The sequence below is a fragment of the Hibiscus syriacus genome, unplaced genomic scaffold (genome assembly GCF_006381635.1).
Source record: "Hibiscus syriacus cultivar Baekdansim isolate YM2019G1 unplaced genomic scaffold, ASM638163v2 tig00111388_pilon, whole genome shotgun sequence".
Taxonomy (NCBI): domain Eukaryota; kingdom Viridiplantae; phylum Streptophyta; class Magnoliopsida; order Malvales; family Malvaceae; genus Hibiscus; species Hibiscus syriacus.
In genome coordinates, this window is record NW_024063076.1 from 480,093 (window position 1) to 502,869 (window position 22,777).

The 22,777-nt window shown below is 32.7% G+C and overlaps 1 protein-coding gene and 1 long non-coding RNA gene across 2 annotated transcripts; one reads left to right on the forward strand and one right to left on the reverse strand.

Moving 5' to 3' along the window:
* Positions 1-5,758: 5,758 nt before the first annotated feature.
* LOC120160014 (transcription factor PCL1-like) lies at positions 5,759-8,825 on the reverse strand. The gene is made up of 2 exons (XM_039170486.1): positions 7,608-8,825; positions 5,759-6,026 (listed from the first exon to the last, which is right to left on the reverse strand). Exon 1 carries the CDS (start codon positions 8,682-8,684, stop codon positions 7,626-7,628), a length of 1,059 nt encoding a protein of 352 aa, XP_039026417.1. The 5' UTR covers positions 8,685-8,825; the 3' UTR covers positions 5,759-6,026; positions 7,608-7,625.
* Positions 8,826-11,333: 2,508 nt separating this feature from the next.
* On the forward strand, positions 11,334-19,692 carry LOC120160015. Its single transcript, XR_005519396.1, has 3 exons — positions 11,334-11,477; positions 15,289-15,291; positions 19,682-19,692. It is a non-coding gene; the product is annotated as an uncharacterized LOC120160015 (long non-coding RNA).
* Positions 19,693-22,777: the final 3,085 nt, after the last annotated feature.

Genomic DNA, 22,777 nt, shown 5'->3' on the forward strand with positions numbered 1-22,777 from the left:
GACTCTATTTTTAATGAAACAAACACATTATAAATTTATCATTTATTTTTTATTGAATCAAATTTCATTTATATCTTATAAAATTTTGAATATATATTATAATGTTTTATTTTTTTTATAGCTATAACCCTTTTTCTATATAACCAAAATATGATAGAATACTAAAAATAAAAAGAATTTAAAAAATTCTTAATTATTTTATTGTTATAAGTTATAATAATATTCAATGATGAAGATTCAATTTAAATTTTATACACAAATTATTGGAGACTATCAGATTAAGTTAATACTAATAAAAGTCTTAACTTACCCTTTCAAATAGAATTCAATAAAAATCAAGATAGATTTCTATAACAAATATATTTCAACATTCACATATTTTTCAATATTCCACGAATAATGTCTAACAAATATTGATATCTGATAGGTATGGCTCATAAATATACCAGCAAAGAGGACAAGTTAATTATGTAATTATGTACCAGAATTTTTATTATAAATAGAGATGTAACCTAAACCTATGAGGCATTGAATAAAACTTCTAGCGCCGCCTAGGCACTGAAAACTTAAGCACATTGTCGAACCTCGTTAAAATTATTGTGTTCTTTCGTTTTCTTTTTCGATTCTTCAGCAATATCTAACTAAGCAAATCATTTCAATATAACAAGAGAAATGGAACATCATTTGCTTCTAATACCATATAGTTAGAAAGACAAGAACATTACAACATGAAATCATATCCATGTCTTTGACGTTATATGACTGAGTAGTAATAACCATAACGACCATCAACTTCCTCGCAAATATTGCATCAACATCAAATCTTCCACTTGCAAAGTCCTATTATTTGGTATGTAAAATCAAAATATGGAATGAAGAATCATGACTTAATAAAATACAAAGTGAAAAACTAACATTTTGATCCACTTGCAAAGTCCTATTATTTGGTATGTAAAATTCGAAACATATGTATGGCATCACAGACCAAAATACCAAACCTACTTTAACATCACAGACCGAGATATCAAACCACACGTATGACAGACGAAGACCCCAAAACACAGACCCTGCTCACAACTAGTAGAAATAAAGGCTAGGGCCAACAAGTACGCAAACTGTCCCATACAAAGGCAAATTAACAAGAACCCTGCAGCTATCACCAACAAATCAAAAGGAACCTTCAACCATAGCAGGATTAGATCATGCCTACTCACAAGATATAGAGACCAACACCACAACTCAATTTCCAAAGAAAGGGACCGGAACACAAACAACCCATATTCCAACCACCATGTCGATCATCACGCTGGCCGTCGTTCTCACCACCGTATGTACTGAAACGAAAGATATTTAGGACAATAATTGGAACAACACAAGCTAAAATATTGAAAGAAATATATCATCTGGCTCAATATTTTGTCTCTAAGACGTTAAATTTGGCTACTCTTCGTATATATTGGAATGAAATTGTGTGAAATCTTCCTTGTATTAACTACAATTGGATTATTCTCCACCACTCTAAAACATAAAACGAAAATGAAGATGAAAAATTCCTCCATTAAAACTTTGTATACACGCATGTTTTCCATAAGCCCATAACCATACCTCACAATTACATGAAAAAAATGAAAAAGTAGAAATCTTGGATGAAAACATGACCTTAAGAAAGGAAACCAATCAACCCTTTATGATAAATGTTGGTAATGCTAAAATATTATCCCACATTGAGTGGGAAATACAATAAGCTTGGGTATTTATAGTGTTCATTCATTCTTTCTTTGTTGAGTGATCAAGAACAAAGGAAAATCTTGTGCGTTGCCGTAGCTGTATTCTATCTTGTCTTCGTGTAGTTATTATCTTTTTAGAGAAAATTAAAATTTTAAATTGTTAGTTTCTAAATTCATATATGTGGAAAGTTGAATAAATCTGAACAATTTTTCAACTCTACATAAAATGTTTATTGTGCCAGTTACAGAGTAATTACAAGATTTACAGAGTTAATTACCTGGAGTTACAAACAACTGAGTGTTAAAGCACGAACCTAAACTGAATTGAGGTTAAATTCTTCTATTTATTGCAACAGTTTTATACACAATTTTAATTCAGAAATTAATTAGATTTTATATTTTATTTACGTTGGACAATTTTACCCCTGAAACTTAGCCTATAAATAGAGAGCTTCGTATCACTCTCAACTCACTCTCAACTAGGGCTGTAAATGAGACGAGACAGATCGTGAGCTACTCGAGATCGTCTCGATCAAGGCTCGATAAATACTCGAATCGAATGGACTCGACTAGAGCTCGAGCTCTACTCGAGTTCTCAACGAGCCGAAACGAGCTACTCGATATTTGACTCGAAAAGCTCGTGAGCAGCTCGAAAAAATGTTATATTATAATTTTAGATTTTTTAAATTACATTATAAAAAATTTATTAAAAATACATTATTGATAATTATAAAATTTTAAAAATATATTAAAAATTCTATAATTCAACTACCCCAAAATTTTTTTTAATTAAGCAACCCAAGTCCAATTGTTACATTGTATATTACTAAAAGAAAAATAAAAGCCCATTTAATTAAGCACATGTTAGATTACACTCTAAACCCTAAACCTAAACCCTAAAACTTAAACCCTAAATCCCAAACCTTAAATCATAAACACTAAACTCTAAACCCTAAGTCTTAAACCATAAAGCCAAAGCCTAAGCCCAAGCCCTAAACCCTTAATCCGATTATGTGATAGGGGTTAAGTTATGCACATGAAGGCAACATACAAATTATGCAAAATAAAATTAATGAAATTAACAAGGGTTTATATGTAAATAAACTAATAAATCACACTTGTTCAAATCAATCAATAGGTTCATTGTCAAAACAAATGGTGATCAAAACATAAAATAAAAATAAATTAACAACCCGAATCATAAAAACGTAAACCTTGATTAATGACGAAATTAGAAGATTACAAATATAATAGGTCCAAAAAATACTAATACTCAATTTCTAAAACACGGGCTACCCCCACTATGCCTAGTTCAAAACATCAATACTGGTCGACTTTTGGTTTTCTTCTACAATTATGGCTTCAAAACCGATCAGTGGTACCTGGAAAACTCGACAATGCATATCGCTTGGTCCGACTGATCTTGCTAAATCATCCGCAATTCTGTTGCATTCTCGTGGAGCATAAGCGAGCCGCATATTCCAATCTTGCTTCATCAATTCTCGAATATGGGGCAGCAAGGAGGAACCCCACCCATCGTTGGAGGCTTGCGAATCCAAGATAAAGCTTCTCTACAATCACTTTCAACCAAAACACGTTGAACATTCAAAGACCGAGCCATCTTCATTCCCTATAAAAATACCCCATAATTCAGCATCAATGGTTGAACATACTCCAATAGCTTTGGAGAAACCCAGTATCCAATTGCCAAGATGATCCTGGAGCACTCCGCCACAAGTAGGAGTGGGATCAAAACTAGAAGCCAAAGAAGGTTTTCACCTTCAATTCTTGTATAATAATATAGGGGCTTTTTTGATTAATTTTGAGTGGCTTAGAGAACTTAACCCCTCTTATTATCCACAGAACGATGTTTACCCTCAGTAGACTTTGACCTGGAACGCCTTCGATGTTTTCTCCAGTGAGTTATATCCCACATCGTTGGTTCTTGGAGAATAAGGGGTAAAGTGGAGTGTATAAAAGGGGATGGGTTTCAGCAAATGAAAATAAAATCCTTTGAGCTTGAATCGAGCTCATAATTGACCTCAAAATCGAGCTTGAATCAAGCTCAAAATCGAGCTTCAATCGAGCTTGAGTCTCACGTTTTAATCGAGTTCTTGATTTTTTTTGAATTCGAGCCTTTTAGAGTTCGAGTCGAGTTTCAATAATATATTTCGAGTTCGAGTTGAGTTTAATAATTTTTAGCTCGCGAGTTTTCGAGTTGAGTCGAGTTTACTCTTATAGTTTTTGAGTTCGAGTCGAGCTTCGGCTCGTTTACACCCTTGCACTCAACATTCTCATATCCTCTCATCTAAATATATTTCGAGTTATTCTTTCTCTTGCTATTAGAAGAGCAGTACCACTGGTAGTTCACTATGATTTTTGGTGTACGAAATTTGGAACGACCATGTTAACCTATGGGATAATCTATCTTTAGTAGCGATTACACACATCGAGACAAATTTGTTTCTAAGACATTGGTTTTCACCACGACACAATTTCAGTTGTTTAATATATTTTTATTTGTCCAGTCAATTGTTAATGTCCCATTTTGCAGTTTACATTTTCAACAATAAACACCAACACTTCCACCACTTGCCATTATAATAAACCTTTCTACACGAGGATAACACTTAATTCCATTTCTAACTCTCAAATCTTTCATTTTGGGTTCCTACCCATAGTTGGAAACATTGAAGAGAAAAATATGGCGTATACCAGTGGTTTTGTGACAAAATCTTCAAAACATCAAGAAAAGCTATAGTGTAGCAGATGAGAACATTGTGGCTGGAACGGGAGGGAACAATAATGGATGTGAGATGTCAGGTTTTGTGGATAGGAGGTTAAATGCTCTTTATGTAATTTGTAGAGTTGTTAAAGCTCCTTTTACATTTATTTCTTGCTTCTTTCAACCCATGTTGATGGGGTTGATGGAGTCTGGATTTTCAATCATGAAAAATCCTTGTGTTCATGGAGGAAGAATAAAGAGTAGCTATTTTTTTCAACTTTAACTTTACATTCTTCTAACTTAGAAAAACCAATTCGGGAGGAAGCATTAAGGTGAGTTTTGTTGATTTGAATATGATAAGTTTTCTTATCAGATGGTGGTTGATGAGGTTAAAACTGGAGAAGATCAACAGTAAAAGGTGGGTTCTTATCAAATCCTACGTCGCAAATAAATCACGTAATCACACCATTAATGAGAAAATAATCACACCATTAATGAGAAAACAATTGAGTGACTAAAAATTAATTGTATAGAGTTCAATGATTAAATTGAAAAAATTGAAAGTATAATGAGTGAAATAAGAGAATAAAATTTACTGAGTAAGTGTGTAATTTTTACCCAATAATAAAACAAAGTCGTTCAATTAAAATAAAGTGAAAATTTAAAAATTAAGTCCTAATAGTTAAAATGAACAGTTTAAAAAAATTAAAAACTCCGACAGAGGTAAACTGATCTCACATAAAAAATAATCTAAAACCAATAATAATAATAATAATAGGGTAATGAAGAACCCTAATTTAATTAGTTAATTAATTCCCAATTATTGGGTAGTAAGTCTCGCGTCATATATTGTAAATTGGAAATTGGAGCGACTATTGCCCTTATCCAAAGGTCGAGTTTTGGAAGCTAATTGCACCCACATGTGCTCCTTTAATGAGGAAAAAAATGCTATCTTTTTGTTATCCTTTGGAAGGAAGCAGCATTGTAAAATTGGTGACCCTTACTTTCCATTAGATGAGTGAGACCAACCAACATGCCAACAATTATAAAGCCAGACTCTAGGAAAACTTGCAACTCCTACTTCTGTATGATGTATACATAACTCCATGCAATTGTCAATTGGATGACATCATTCAGCATGTCATAAAAAGTTAAACCATATAGATGGCCGAAATGTTTTGTCATTGAATTCTATAAGTATCAAATAGGAACACCAATTTCTATGTTAACCCAATGGGGAAAATATGTTAGTTTTGGAGCAGCTAATTTACTTCATGCTCAAGCCAATTGGAAAAAAAACCTTCTCTAAAAGGAAAAGGTCATAAAGTCATAATAGTGTTTGCTTTTGTTCCATGGCCAAAATAAAAAATAAAAAAGGGGGTTAATATATTCAATAATACACAGGTTAATGATATTTATCAAGTGAATAACAAGTTCCTGGACTTTCCCTAGTGCCTAATTAACTCAAGAAAGCAATAATACCCTGAGAGTGAGAGGTTTGGTTATCTCTTTGTCAACTCTCATTCATACCTGCAATTCTCCACCTAGATACACTCCAACATGTCTTTCTCTGTCTGTCAAAAACCATAACCCAGCCATTTCAGAGTGTCACAGTGAACACCAAGTTCACACAAAAAGTAATCTACAAAAGAGTAATTTGGAATGCAAAGTCCAATGATCAGTGAACATAAGAAACATAAAATCGATGCATTCTAACACAGTCATTTTAGGGAACAGGAAAAACCATGGTTTCGTCACCAGTAATCAAAGAGCAACCAACCTGGAGCAAAACCACTTCACAAACGATTATCGAACCAGTGGCAGTAAATTAATAACGTGAGAGCAAAGAACGAGGGAAAAGATAAGGAAAATGGAAGCAATGGCAATGGCAATGGTAAATGAAGCAGACAGCATTATATTCAGAAGAACAAATAATGGTATAAACTAATATTGATAAAAATAGATGAGAAATACATAAGCAAGAGCTGCATAAAGCTAGATGAAGCAATAGTTCAAAGATAGTGTTGACCGTCCTGTCCAATACACTCATAAAGTAAGAGGGTAAACTAAAACCACCCAAAAGAGATAAATTTAAAAAGTCTACATGAACTTCGGTTTAATACACAATGCATTATATGAACCTTGATTTGATGTAATTGTATACATGGGATTTTGGGTTTGATTCAACTTTTACAAAGAACTAATACAATTATATGGGTAGTTTATATTTTAGGTCAATTAAAATGCATACATAACTCCGTCCGCTTCAAGTAATTCTCATAAGAACAATTGGTTCAAAAAGCATACATAACTCTACACCAAATCCTAATGTTGATTGTACTTCAAATGTAAACCATGTATGCATTCTAAGACAAGTTTTTGATTAAAAATTATTTAAAGGAATTAGCATCTTAGTTATTCATACTAAAAGTTCAGTGATATAAATTGATGAAATTAAAGGATTGTGAAATACATGCAAATTGATGTTAAGTTCAGTGATGTAAAATTGGTTATAGATGTGGCACAATGTTACCTTTACTTATTGCATGCACAAACAATTAAATTAGATTTACTTAAAATGAAATATCTGAATCTATTAGACTTTTAAAATACATACAACTAAATCAAAATTTCATGTATGTAGTTACACCAAATCAAATTGACATATCAAATTGTACATTAAATCGAAATTTCTTACCATAATACCAAAATTTTTTATGGTTACCAACTAAAGAGTCACAACAAGTCTAGAAAATCACAGTAATTCTTTATGCAGAGCAGGCATCAATCCTAATCAAGTAACATAATACAGTAACATAAGAGCAAAACTGATTCCATTTTTTCCTATTGATCCAAACATAAGAGCAAAATACGAAATTAATGCCTATTGATCCTGTTTAAACCACATTGCCACAACCTTTCTTGGTAATAGCAAAATAATCTAACGCTAATTATAGCTTTTCAATCAACACCTATGCAAGTTCAAAAGCCGACAATATTGTACATCACACTATACCTCAAAGCTTACTTAGAACCAAATTTTCCAAACAAATTAGCACGATACATACAATTATAAGTTAGGGACTAATACTCAACCAGACAATAAAGGTGAAAAATCATATTCTAATACCGAAAAAAGAAAGAAAGGAACTAACCTTTGTACAAAAATCCAGCTAATTTAACTTATCATTGGGAGCGATATGATTGGGATACATCACTGATCCATATTTATTCCCACAAGGCCAGTCTCTCGGTTGCATCCCGTACGAATTCGCTTCATGCCCATTCTGCTGATGATGGTACCCTCCTTGATGCATAACCATGTGTCCGTACATCGGCATTGCTACAGGCACCAAAGGTGCCCCATAAGGCATCGGTATGGGCATCCCAACATGCCCATTGCCATTCATACTACCACCAACAAGACCACTTCCTCCTCCTCCTCCTCCTCCACCGCCGCCGCCGCCGCTTCCACTCTCACGAAGGCTCTGAGGCACCGGCGTTGACGCAAACAACTGATCGGAAGCCGATGGTCCTTCGTTGCTTAACCCTTGCATTCTTTTCAAGTAAAGCCGGTATTTCTGTAGATGACTGGCGACGTTCTCGCGGGTCAAGCCTTCTACGTTCATTAGCTGCATGATTGTTTTGGGAACCGCGTTTTTTATGCCTAAATGGGCCACCACATCAACAAATCTCTTATGCAGCTGCGGCGTCCACACTAAACGTGGTCGTTTCAATGCCCTCGCTGATGGATCCTCCGAATTCTCCTTTGTCCTAACCGCTGAATCCGCTTCCTCTGCAATACCAGCATCCGTCTTCCTCATATTCTTTGGTTCAGATCCAGAACCAGACCCCGATCCGTCACGTTCCACTACCATCGGATCATTAAAAGAATGGAGATTGTTATTATTGTTGGTTTTATTGTTATTGTTAGTGAAGAAGTGGGTTCCGCTTGATCGGAGGGAGGAGAGTGTATCGTGAGAGGCACGGTTGACATCGAGAGCTGTCCGACGAGGCTCTGGCGAGATACTGAAAGCGGAGGCGAGTTCCGGTGGGATTAAGGATTGAGATAACGGAGTTAAATCATCGCAGTCGGGTAATCCAATCTCCCATTCGAGAACTCTTTGGTCAACGTCATCTTCATCGTCAACGAAGGCGGTGTTGGCTGTTGCGGTGGTATCGTCGTCTCCGCCGTTAACTTCAAATTCATTCATCTTCACTTCATCTCCCATGTTTTTGCCTCCAAATCAGGGATCTTATTAGTATTTTTTGAGCGATACTTCAAATTTCGTTGCTTGAATCGGAAAGAAAAGATTAGAATCTGAAGGGATTTTCAGATATTTGCGTGAGAATCAACGGCTGTTTGGGACGAAAGAAAAAAATCTTTTTTTTTCTGAGGGAAAATAAAGGGGAAAAGAGAAGCAAGAAAAAAGTACAACACCAGATTCCAGATCGGTCTGCCAACGTGGACGAGTTAGCCAGATATTTTTGATCTGCTAAATATCTCAAGATCCTAAATTTTGAAAACCAGGGTTTATCCAGTAATGTACCGACACGTCAGTGATTTGCGGGTCGTACGGGTGGAACCGGTCGCGCTGGATCGTAGATGGTGCGGGTTTATTTACGGAAATGGACATATTTCGGTTGAGAGGAGGCGGCTAGTAAGTAGAGAAGGTGCACTTTTGAGGGTATTTTTGATAATAGAGGCTTTGAGGGCTTCTTTCTTTATACCGGACTAACCAATAGGAGAAGTGAATGTTGGTGAACAGCTGGGATGAATATTTTTATGGACATCGTGGAATATTCTGGGCCGTTAGATTTATAATGGGTTTATCCCTTTTATGATAAATGATTTTAAAATTTTTATTATTACTATAATAAAATTCATAGTGAATTATTTAACCTTAATAAAATAATTCGAATTAAGCGATTTTAGTTATTAAATGATAATTGTTATCTCTAATGATTTTATATTTGAATATATCATTAATAGAATAATTAAACTTTTATTATAAAGTGATTGAGTGTATATTTCGAACTAAAATTATTTTATAATCTCTTTAAAATAATAAAAAATATAATAAAGTATCATATAAAAGACAGATCCCAACTCAGTATAATTAAACAAATGAGATATAAGATTAATTAAATCCGCATAATTTGAATTCCAAACTCCCAGCTTCTTAAATAAAATTATTTACGTATTTATGAATAAGAAATATTTTAAGAAAGAATGCTATAAAGCAATTTTTTTATTCCAATTCTTTAATATAATAAAGGGTTAACTACATGAAAAATCATTTGTGTTTATGTTTTGTCTACTTTTGATAACTGATTTAAAAAACATAAAATATTGTCACTTTCGTTTTTATTTAATTAAAATATGGTCACTCAGAGTTAACTGTCGTTAACAGCAGATAAATATTTTTTTATATAATCATACATTTGGTTTCTGTTATTTATATATTCTCTCAATTTAGTCATACTTTTAATAAATTAAAGTAAATTTAATCCAATTTTATAACTCGGAGTTGACTTAGATTTTTTTTTGAGTCGAGTCAATTTTTTGAGTTTTTGTTTAAATTTAATTATAAATATTTATAATATTATAATATTATTTTATTCCAATTTAAATGATCTTTTATAACCATATACAATAGTGTGTATTTCTTCATTTTTTTCATATGTGATATACATTTATGGTACAAAGTCGAGAGACTCAATTCAAACTTGAAAATCAATCTACTAATTACTAAATTTTTTGAGTTATTCGAGTTGTATTTTACAACACGGTTTGAACTTGAATTTTTTTAGTCGAGTCGGGTTTATGAAATTACAACTCAAAGTTAATTTGAGTCAAGTTTTCAATAGTCGAGTTGAAAAATTCAGTCCTTCGAGTCGAGTCAAATTTCGCACACCCCCTAAGGCCATGTGTCACCATTCGGTTTGAAGATTAACTTTCATAAACCCGACTCGACTCGAAAAAAAAAGTCTAAGTCAACTCCAAGTTGTAAAATATGACTCGCCAACTCAAATAACTCAATTTTTTTTGACTTGGCACGATCGAACGCTCACCCTATGTGACATGACATGTGACATCATTCGATTGGATGATTAAATTTATTTTAATTTAGTAAAAGTAGGACTAAATTGAGACAATATGTAAATAATATGGACCAAATGTGTGATTATATCAAAATATTTAACTGTTGTTAACGACAATTAACTTGAGGTGACCACATCTTAATTAAATAAAAATAAAAGTGACCATATTTTAATTATATAAAAGGCATAATGCAATAAAATAATCCTAACGTTTGACAGTAGTATCAAATATACCCGTATCATTTTTTTGACACATTCATCCACTCAACGTTTAATTTTGGGTAAAAAATCATCCTCGATGGATAAAAACACTCAGTCAACTAACGGTGAACGCCTGATGCTGACAAAACATGTACACATTGATGTGGAGGTCGACAGAGCTCATAATAATGTGGCATTGCCACACCAAAATTTTTAAAAATAAAACAAATAATTATTAAGATTAATATTATTTATATTTAATTATTTATGATTAATTAAAGAGTGTCACCTGTGATTAATGTTTGTTTAAAGAAACCCTTAAAATGATAATAACTTAGAAGGGGAATTGAACCTAGGTAATTACTGTGGAATGACACAAGTTTTGTCACTAAACCAAGCATATTACTTGATTAAATAATATACTAAATATTATTTAATAGATATTTAATTTGAATTTAATGAAAAAAAAATAAATAAAACACGTTTAGAATCTCATTTATACCTGATTATTCCAAAAACTCATCTTCCCACTCTCGATTATTTCCAAAACAGATTGGGGTTTAGTGGCAAAATTCATCTTTTTGCGTTCTTTGTCTTTTCCAAATCTCAGAACTGAAAACCCAGATTTTGTTTTTGATTCTTTTGCTGAATTTTGATCTGGGTTTTGTTTAATCTTGTGATTTTCTCATCTGTTTCGAGATGGCTCCGAGTTCAGTTGTGTATATGCTTGGTCAACATCAGGAGTTGATCGTCAGCTGACTGACGGTTTCCATAATGATACGGGTATATTTGACACTACTATCAAACGTTAAGGTTATTTTATTGCATTATGTCTAAATAAAAACGAATCTTCGTCTGCCCCCGTTGAGGTATCCATAATCATAGAGGACATTCATGTGTTGAAGATAATTTGTCTGTCTGTACCGCATTCTGAATTATAAGTATATGTTGCAGCCAAAGCAAGATTCTAGGACCGTGGATGGGAGTGTGAAGGCTTCTGAAGATGAACTAACTTGTACTATTTGCCTGGATCAAGTTGACAGAGGGGATCTTGTTCGGAGCTTGCCATGTTTACATCAGGTTATATTTTACAATCTCATGTTTTCCTTTGTCATCATATTATATATATTGATAAGAATATCATCTTTGCAGTTTCATGCAAGTTGTATCGATCGGTGGCTGCGGCAACGAGGGACGTGCCCTGTATGCAAGTTAAATGGGTTCGAGATAGCAGGAAAACCAGGAGAGCGAGTCAGATGATTCAGACATGGTTTAAACTTGACTACCCAACTAAGTCATATGAATCTGTATTTGCATTAAAAGTATGTGAAGCATGTTATGTTTGCAGTTGCATACAAAAATGCACCCCCAAAGTGGAGTGTAATATCCTCTAGGATTGGTGTGCTATCTATCTGGGGCTTCATGTAATAGAATGTGGGAGGGTATAGGTTCATCATTCTCAACCTTGTACCTTCAGTCGAAGAAATTCCATCGCATCTAATATGCTTTGTATCCCATCTTTATTCAAAATGTCATAACGTTTTTTTTAAAACGAAATTATCGAGTTTACAAGAGTTTAAACAATTATGATTTTATTTTAGAAAATTTATTTATTTTTGTTTAATTTGAAATTTGGAGTTGTTATTGGCTTTTGGGTTAAGTAGATTGAATATCTAAAAATATCTTTTTAAAATTAGGTTAAGTAGGTCGAATACATAAAAACATTTTTTAAAATAATTTTAAGAAAAATCATTTTAAAGACAAATTAGTTTGTATTAACCGAAGATTCGTTTTTATGAGTTCAAAAATCAGTTATATGTGGGAAAAGATTAGTGCCCTCATAGTGTCCAAAATTAGTACATGATCACTTATACATTGTGTAGTGATGAAATTTGTAGATTTGAGTCGAAATTAAAAGTATGACTCTTTTTATTGAACATAGATTAATTTATTAAGAGATATTCCTTATTTTGAGTAGAAATCGCGCGATTCACATGTACTACAATGGGAAGGTTATGTCATCTATCTCTTCTCTATATGTATGCGTGCTGAAACGATTAATTCGACAATCGATCAAACTTAATTATCATTAACCGAATTAATATATTATTTCTTTAACTGTTATTCAAACTAATTTAAAAAAATATTAATTGAATAGATCAAAGTTCGATTATTCCGCTTGGTTAATCGAATTAACCAAATATCTTTTTTAATTTTTTAACTAGATTAATTTGATTATAATTGAGATATTTTTAATTTGGATTAAAATTTAATTAAGTATTGATAATTTAATGAATTAACTGTGGTTAAAAATTTATTGGATTTTAATTCTTAATGGATTTTAGCTTAAAATATAAATTTAATATATATAATATATATAATATTTAATAATTTTGGTTAATTCAGTTAATTAACTGATTTCAAACCGAATTAAATGTTAACCAAATATTAAAAAAATAATTGTTCTTCGACCGAACTAATTCGGTAGCCGACTGAATTAACCAAATTAATTCGGTTCGGTCTGTTAATTAGGTTAAAGTCAAATAGTGAACACCCCTACCTATACGAGAATATTCCCTCATTATTTATTTAGAACCTCACATTAAACATGAATCGAATATAAATTAAAAATAAATTAAACATACTAAAAAACACATTGTCATTATTAAAACAAAATAATGATTTCTCTATTATTATTTTTATCAAAGCATATTTGATTATTTTTAAGTTCACTTTTCGTTTGAATGTCATTTTGAATCGTATTACTTCTAACAAATTATACTGTTTCACGCCCATTCTACAAGATGTTCTTGAAAATTCATACGAGTACAAAATAAACTTAGTGGTTATTATCAAATTTTAAGGGTATTTTACCACTCTAAGCAATAATATGCATTATTATAATACACTTACAATAATATGAGGGCTAAAATATAAAAGTACTAAAGTTAGAAACTAAGAAAGGAGTAGAGAACACAAGTTAAAATTCATAATAACATGAAATGAAGGTACTGGAAGTGCAATAAAACGCTAAATATGTGAGACTAAAATAAAATCCTTGAAAAATTAAAAGTGTGAAACACTAGAAATTAAAACTTCATTCAAAGTCTAAAATAAAAATAATACAAATAAATGAAAACTTAACATGCGAATAATCCAAATGCTAAAAAACCGTGGCCCTAACTCTAAACCTAAGCAAAACCACGACATTTAAAAGTTTTTTTAACAAAACTTTACTTAAAATTAAAATCTAAACTAATCCCCAAATATCTCTGTCGCCTACCCCCTCCCCATTCTCTTCTTTCATTCTTCAACATGCAACAAACAAGATGGAGACTACTTTAGGTCATCTCCAGTCCTCATCTCTACTTTACAACATTTCTATCTCTATTCAAATGATGAAACAGTAATTTATCTCCAGCACTATCTCTATATTACCACAAACTCTACTTTATTCATAATATTTAACTATTATAATATTGATTTTGCAAATATAAAATAAAACATATACATTTCTAAAAAAATATCAAGATAAAAAACATAAATAAAACATTCATAAATAACATTGCGTAGTTTTTATGTTTCAAAAAATTAGTATGTTTATTTATCTAATTTCAATGTATTTTTATCTATATTGCAATTTAATCTACTTGAATTTATTATATTATGTTTAATTTTTATTTTATTGTGTAGAAATTACAATAAAAAAACATAAAAGATAGAATAAGAGAAAATAATGTAACAAAGAAAAGGAAAAGAAAAAGAAAATAACAAAAAGAAAGTAAAAAAAATAATAACAAAAACCAAAAAACAGAAAAATAAAAAATATAATATGTAGCGCAGCTACAGTGTAATACTAGTTGTAGCGTACAACTGTAGCTGTCGCCACAATCCAACATTAAAGTGGCAATGGGCTGGAGTTGAAATTCATCTCCAAAGTGGAGATTGCAATCACTCCAGCGATCGTTGGAGTTGGTCTAAGGTCGCTTTACACAAACATATTCATCTTTCATTTTCTTAAAAATAAAACAAGTAAAATCAAAGGCCTCTCTCTCCTTCGGCATCGAACCCCAAATAAGTATATCTAAACCCTATATACAAAATGGTGAAAGCTTACCATTGATTCTCCAAGGTTTCTTCGATTTCGATAAAGATGGAAGCTTTTTCTTTTCTCGAAAAACATGTATGCTTTTTTAAGATTCTCTATTTTCTTTTTTCTCCACTGATTTCACTTTTTGTGTTCGAAATATGGGTCTCCTTTCGTTTTTGGTTGTTGTGAATGACTTTTTTTGTTGCTCTCATTGTTTTTGGTTTTTGATTTGATGATGCTTCTCCTTCTTTCTATTCTTGGTGGATGGTTGTTGGAATTGACTTTTTCTTCTCCTTTTGTTTTTCGAATCTTCTTAGTGGATTTTGTTGGTTTTGAAAGTTGCTTCCTTTTCCGCATCTTTGATTTAGTTGCATGTATATGGTGAGTTTCTTACTGTAGATGAGGCCAAATATGACAGAGGAGTATGGCCATAAAAATAGGGTGTTGCTCGGTTGGTGAGGAAATTGTGGGTTTTTAATGCCCCAAATTTTATGGGTTAAGATATATATATATATATATAGATTTGATTTAATTTTGGTGATTTTTGGTTAGGTGAATTGTAGCTGAATAATGGTGGCTCGGTGACAACGACAGTAATAACTATACCTAGCGGCGACGGTGGGAAGTCGAGGAGTGCGTGGAAGGCTTTGGCAACGACGGTAGGTGGCTAACCCTAATCTTAGGTTAGCCAAGATATTAACATAATGGGCCATTAGGGTGTGTTTGTACTTGGGCTTGTTTTGGATCTTAAACTTGGGTATGTTGTATTTGATTCAATTTGTAATGGACCTGCAAAAATAAATATAAATAATATTAGGCTTAATGGATATATATATCCATGTAGTAGACTAAAATTATCAATTTTGTTCCTATCGTATTTTCGCATCAATTTAGCTCTTGAAATTATTTAATTTAATCAATGTCTACATTTGATCGTCTTGACTAACAGAACCATTAGTTTCTGATGACCTGGCCGCCAACTATTTCCACGTGGGATATCTTTGCTAATGTATAAACCAATTGACATGGCCAAATGAAAATAAAATATAGATTTACACGGGCTAAATAAACAAAACAATAATTTTATTCCTAATCCTTAAAAACATGAAGAGGGAAAACAAATTCCCAAAATCACGATTGAATGAAAACTCTAGAATCCATCTTTTACCAAAAAAACACAATTGAATACTCTCCTAAAATCAAATCGGCACCCTAAAATTGAGAGAGAAAGCAAGACATCTACAACTGAAAGCTAGACATCTGCCAAAAAATTGAAAGCAAGCGAAAGAGAGGAAGCATATTTGCAAATAATCGAGAGAGAAAGTTTGAGGGTTGTGTTAAAGCAACCAAGAAGCGGTAAGTTTTATGATTTTAAGTAGTATTTTAGTGTTTTGGGTTTAGGTTTTGTTGATTTGAGATAGTTTTATATGTTCGATTTTTTAATCGAACATCAACAATTTTTTTGTCTTCTTTTGGTTGATATACACTTTCACACACAGTTTTTCATGGTCATTTGTTTTCTTCTTCTTTCTTTTTCCTGCCATGGTCCCATGCTTTTGACCCAAAATGTACTTAGATTTTTTCCATGGTCCCCATGCTTTTCCATTTGAAAAATACAAAGATTTATTGTTTTTTTCTTTAATAATTTAATTTAAGATGATTAAACCTTGATGTTATTAATAAATTGTTAATGTTTTTATTAACATCAGGTTGTTATGTTACATGATAGGTACCGAACCAGAAATTTTTGTGCTACAATATCATCATGGAGGTAAATGTGTAGGTTTACCTAAAATTGAGTATATAGATGGAAAAGTTGAAAAGTTTAAAGTTGATCCTGCTATACTATGTTATTGGGATTTAATTGGGAATATGAAGGATTTAGGGTATGCCTCTGATTCATGGTTTTACCATAAGATACCAGATGTTAAATTAAACAACAATGCATTGGTGATAGTGGTAGATGATGAATTGGTTAGGCAATGTTTAGGGATTCTGAACAGAAAGGGTGTAGTAAACTTTTATGTGGACTACACAAAAAAATATGTGGTAAGTGAAACTCATAAAAGAAGTAAAGAGATAGATGAGGGTATTGATTCTTCTAGCCAAAACAATGATGACATTGCTGAGGGTAATGGTAGAACTAAAGGTGTGGCCACTGTGCACATTAATGACCTTAGTCTTGAGGAGGAAATTGCTCGAATTGATGAAGCTATTAACACTGGTTTTGAAGAAGAAAATGCTGGAATAGAAAATGTAAATAATGTGGTCTGTAATAAAACTGTAAACATTGTTAGAATTGAAGATATTATCAATGATGATGACGCGGACCTGTATAAAGTTGGTATTGCTGAGGAAGAAATATCAGTGAAGCCTCATAAATTTTTTTGGGTATTGAAATAGCTTCTGATATAGATCAAGAAGTTGAATCAATTAAGGAAACATCGAGAAGTCATGAGAATACATATAATGATAGTGATAGTGAAAACAATTATGATGCTATAGTTGTTGAAAATGATGCAGTAGAAGCAGATAGAATGAAAGAGAAAACTGGTAGATTGGAAGTTCATGAAAGTGATTACTTAGAGTCAGATGATCCAGGAGAATATGATGATACAAATAATGAGGATGACAGAGTATGTGGAGCATACAAAGGAAACATTAGAGTGGGGAATGCATATGATGAGGCTTGTAAATTTCCTTTGTGGGAAGTTGGACTTAGATTTATAGATCACACTTGGTTCAGGGAATCAGTGAGAAAATATGCTATTGCGAAGTGTTTTTCTTTAATATTCATCAAAAGTGAAGCAAAAAGAGTGAGGGTGGTGTGTAGGAAAGGTTGTCATTGGTTATTATTTGCCAGCTTTGATCGTAGGTTTGACTGTCTTATTGAGAAAACATATAATCATGTTCATGAGTGTTTTAAAACAAATAAGAACAAAATGATAAATTCTAAGTTTATTGAGATAAGACTTCGGGATAGAATTTTATGTGACCCAAAAATGAAAGTTGATACTTTGAGAGAGATGCGCAAGAATGAGTTAGGTGCATATGCTAGTTATAACCAGTATCAAGGAGCTAGAAAAATGGTGCTTCAAAATAAAATGGGTTCTTACATTGATGAATATGCGAACCTGTGGGGTATGCTACTGAGTTGATTCGAAGCAATCCTAGAAGCACAATCTCAATTCAAGTTCATAGAGATAATGAGAACAAGGCAATATTTCATAGGATGTATATATAATTTGTTGATTTGAAGAAAGGTTTTATATATGGTTCACATTTACAATGTTAAATTGAATTTGGTTCATATTTTTAAAATATATATTAATTTAACTTATTATGCTTTTTAGGTTAGAAAGAATGGTGCAAAACCTTCTTTGGAGTTGATGGGTGCTTTCTGAAATCAGTGACTCAAGGTGTACTTCTAGTTGCAATTGGGAGGGATGTAATAACCAAATGTATCCAGTAGCATGGGCAATTGTGGAAGGTGAATGTAAGGAATCATGGAAATGGTTCCTCAACAAGCTAGTATATGACTTAAATCATCCAAATGGTGAAGGTTTGAATTAATGTCAGACCAAAAAAGGTATAACAAACAATTTGTCTTGTTTAATAATGATTATTATATTTGGATTAAATATGTACTAATTATCATAGTATTTATGTTATAGGGTTTGGTTCCAATATTGAATAAGTATTTTCCTCACATAGAGTATAGGATGTGTTCAAAACACATTTATGATAATTGACATAAATAATAGAAAGGTGTTAATAGGAAGATCCAGTTTTATAACTGTGTCATGTTGAAGATTTTGATGACCAATTGAAAAAGCTTAAAGAAATGGGTAAGCAGTCAACTAATGATATTTTGGTTGTTCCTATATATCATTGGAGTCATACATATTTCTCTGTAATGTCCAAGTGTGATACGATCAATAACAACATGGCAGAAGCCTTTAACGGATGGATTATTGAGGCAAGATGTTATCCTATTATCAACATGTTTGAAGAAATAAGGAAAATGGTTATGTAAAGAATGCATGTTTAGAAAATTTGGAAAGATAAGTAGCCAACAAATATTTTACCCAAGGCTACAGAGAAATTTAAGAGACATGAACAAATCCATCGAGTGTAGTATGGTTTAGAATGGTGATAGGGGATTCAAGATGATTCATGGTGCAAATCAACACATAGTGTATCTGTAGGGAATGAGAGTTGTCTGGAATTTCATGCTACCAAGCTATATTTGCAATGTACCATGAAGAGAAGGACCCTCACACCTATATATCTGAATGGTACAACAAGGAAAAATACACAACAAGCTACAGTCCAATCCTACAACCAGTTAGGTGAAGAAAATTCTGGCCAAAAAGATTGGATGACCCAATTCAACCCCCTAAGTTGAAACCTATGCCAGTAATGCTAAAAACGCAAAAGAGAATGAGTAAGGATGAACATGCTATTAAGAGCAAATTTGGCAAGTGGAGTAGAGTTAGATTGTAAATAACATGTAGCATGTGTATGCAAATGGGCCATAAGAAGGTTAATTGTCCTAAAAAGGATTCTAACCAAACTGTTGGACAAGTAAACAATATTTATTTATAATAAACAATTATTAACACATTTAACATATTTTTCTTCACATTTATGATATGACTATCAATGAGGGAGCAAATTCCACTGGAACTGTGATAAAACCATGCCAACTTTCACAGCCTCTTCCAGAAACTGTCAGGTATAAAATAAATCTTAAATTCTTAATTACTTACAATAAAATTATCCTCTAATTTGTTATCAATTTTAGGATATCATTATCAATGATGGATTAAGTACCATTGAGACTGGAATGAGAGTAGTTACATAGTCACAACCTCTTCCAGTAAATTGTCAGGTTTAAAAAAAGTTCACATTTGAATTTTTGTACCAATATTCTCATCTTATATTGGTTTAATTTCATATTAGGTTAACAACAATGGTCCTACAACTAGAAGCATGAAAAGAAATCTGATAGACAAAGATAAACACACTGTTGTATACAACAAAAGAAGCAAAGTGGTTGGTATGGACATATATACAACCTTAGAACTGGAGAAGAAATTTTAAATGTAAGTTACTTCATTCGCCATGTTTCATATTTATATATAATAAACTACATATGATGGTTAACAATTATTTTTATAGCCTAGTTTACCAAATGAAAGAGTGCTTACACCTAGCTCTTTAAGAAAGATTGGGTCATCAACTTCTCAATACCGACATGCTTGGAAAAGGCCTGGCTTGAAATGGAAGGGGAAGCAAGCAGTGACTACAAGACAACTAAAGCAACAAAAACATGATGAACTTAGGCAAAAGAAATAAAGGTAAATGGAAACAACAAAACTACATTTGAGATGAAGCTTCAACATGTATTTGACCCGAAGTTGATTATTTTGTTTTGAACTTATTGACCAAACTTTATATTTTTTACTGGCATACTAATATTTTGTTACTTCCAAACACTAATATTAATTATTGGTCAAAAATGGAAAAAATTGTTTACAGTTGACATTTCAATCAATAGATGTAATATTTTTTTAGTGTTTTTAAGCTTTATCTAATTATTGTATATACATTGCGTTCTTTGTTCAAATAATATTTGTTAACTTCCTAAAAATACTACTTTTAAGGACTTTTTACTTAAGTTATTGTTTGTTTAAAAGCCCATTTTAGTCATTTTAGGATCATGTAGTTGCATATAGTTGCATTTGTGGTGGTATTACTGTTTTATCTCTTAAAGGTGTTGTATGAGAGAAAGGTGCAGTTGTATGTGGTGTGCAGGGAATAGCAAGCAAAAGGATTCTTTGGGGAGTAATGCCGTGGCATCACACGTTGTTGAAGAATATTGAAATGCCTTGGCATTTCTGGCACAGAAAATGACAAAAAGATATAGTTGTACGAGGACAGCTAGCTTTGCTCGTGAAATGATGGTTGTAACAGCCTGCCAGAGGACCACTTCCACCTGGAGGATAATGTTAATGCATATGGTGTGATTCTAGGGGTATAAGAGGTATTTTGTACCCAATATCACCCAGCAACCTCATCATTACCCCTAGATATTTTTATTATATATGACACTTGACAATGGAGAGAAAGAGATAGGCATACGGGACGAGGAGAAAAATCCCATTTTTATTTTCTTTTTCTCTTTCTTCTTCCTTGGGTGTTCCTCCATTGATAAAGCTCCAAAGAGTGGTGAGTTAGGCATACGAGAGGAGCTAGAAAGCTAAGATGCTTCGTGGTGGCCGAGTAGACCTCCGGTGGCGCGCGTCAAAGGCTTATTCTCACTTCCCTTTGATGTTATTTTTATATTATTTATGAGTTGTTGGAACGAATATTTTCATGGCTTGTTTTATGGATATTTCGAACCCCACCATGAACTAACTTATTTGGTGGTGGTTGTTTTAATGGTTGTTAAACTTTATTTTAATGGTAGATTTATGTTTATCTTGGGTATTTGCTTGCTTTGCTTATGAGTAATTCACCATCTAGGCTTGTAAGAGGCATGAGAGTGTCCATTTCTTAGATGAAGGTTAGGTGTTCGAGAGAAAACTAAGCTAAAAATACTTATAGTATTCGAGAGAAATGCAAGACAATATCCTCATAAGCAATGGGCTATCGTGTTTTCAAGAGGCTTTGAACCGGCCTAGGAATACTATATCCTAATCCTTTAGTACTTGAGAGCGACTAAGATAGGATTTCAACGACTAAAAAGGGTGTTTTTATTAATAGTGTGGGTTTTCATCATCATTGAGTGAGAGTAGATGCCATGGCATCCTATTCTGTTAGGTTCCTTTAACTAGAGATAGCGGGAACACTTTCGGAAAACCCTATCGAGTAAGTAAAGATTAGATAACTTAAATCTGCCTTAGAGATAAGTTTAGTATCCTTAAATCAATCCCTACCATTCATTCCAGTGTAAGCTTGTCGTGTAAGGATTATCTACTTATCATTTATTTGCTATTTATTTACTGTTTTTACCATTTTTCATTACCTTGACATTTCTTCATCTTCAACATTAAACATCTTCTCTTGCCACTACATTTCCATTTGCTACACCATCAGACCATCATTCCATATCCACTAGCATACATATTTCCATTACCGTGGCATTGTATATATCAATACTAACTATACATAGATAGAGTAGTGCTTTGCTTTGGTTAGACTTTTGTAATTTCAACCAATTCCTGTGGATATGATACTCACTCATCACTTTATTACTTGAGCAATTGTGTATACTTGCACATTATTTGCGTATAATTTATAGTACTCATAACATACGAACAATTTTTTGGCGCCGTTGCCGGGGATTGGTAGCCTGAAGTTAATTAGTTTTGCCATAACATTTTTATTTGTGTATAGTTTACTTTATATTTTTGTTTTATTATTTTTTCAGGTTTATTTAGTGTATGCCTAGAAGACATTCTGAAGAGCCATTGGAACCGATTGAACTTGAGATTGAAAGACTCTTTAGACAAAGGAGATGTACTCAACGTGCTTGAGAAAATATGTATCAGATTGGAAACCAAGGCATTGGTCAAGATGACGGAATTCTGAATGCATCAACATTAGACAATGCTGAACATGCTGGTAGGCCGTGTTATTCGTGATCACTTAAATCCGATGATAGATGATCTGAATCCTGGGATTGTGGCACCCGAAATTCAAGCTGTACATTTCGAGATTAATCCAGTCATGTTCAACATGTTAAATTTCATTGGGCAGTTTGGGGGTATGCAAAATGAAGATGCCAGGCAACACATTCGAAATTTTTTGGAAGTTTGTGATTCTTTCTGCCAAGAAGGAGTGAATGAGGATTTTCTGAAATTAATGTTGTTTCCGTATTCATTGCGTGACTGAACAAGGGCTTGGTTAAGTGGTATACTA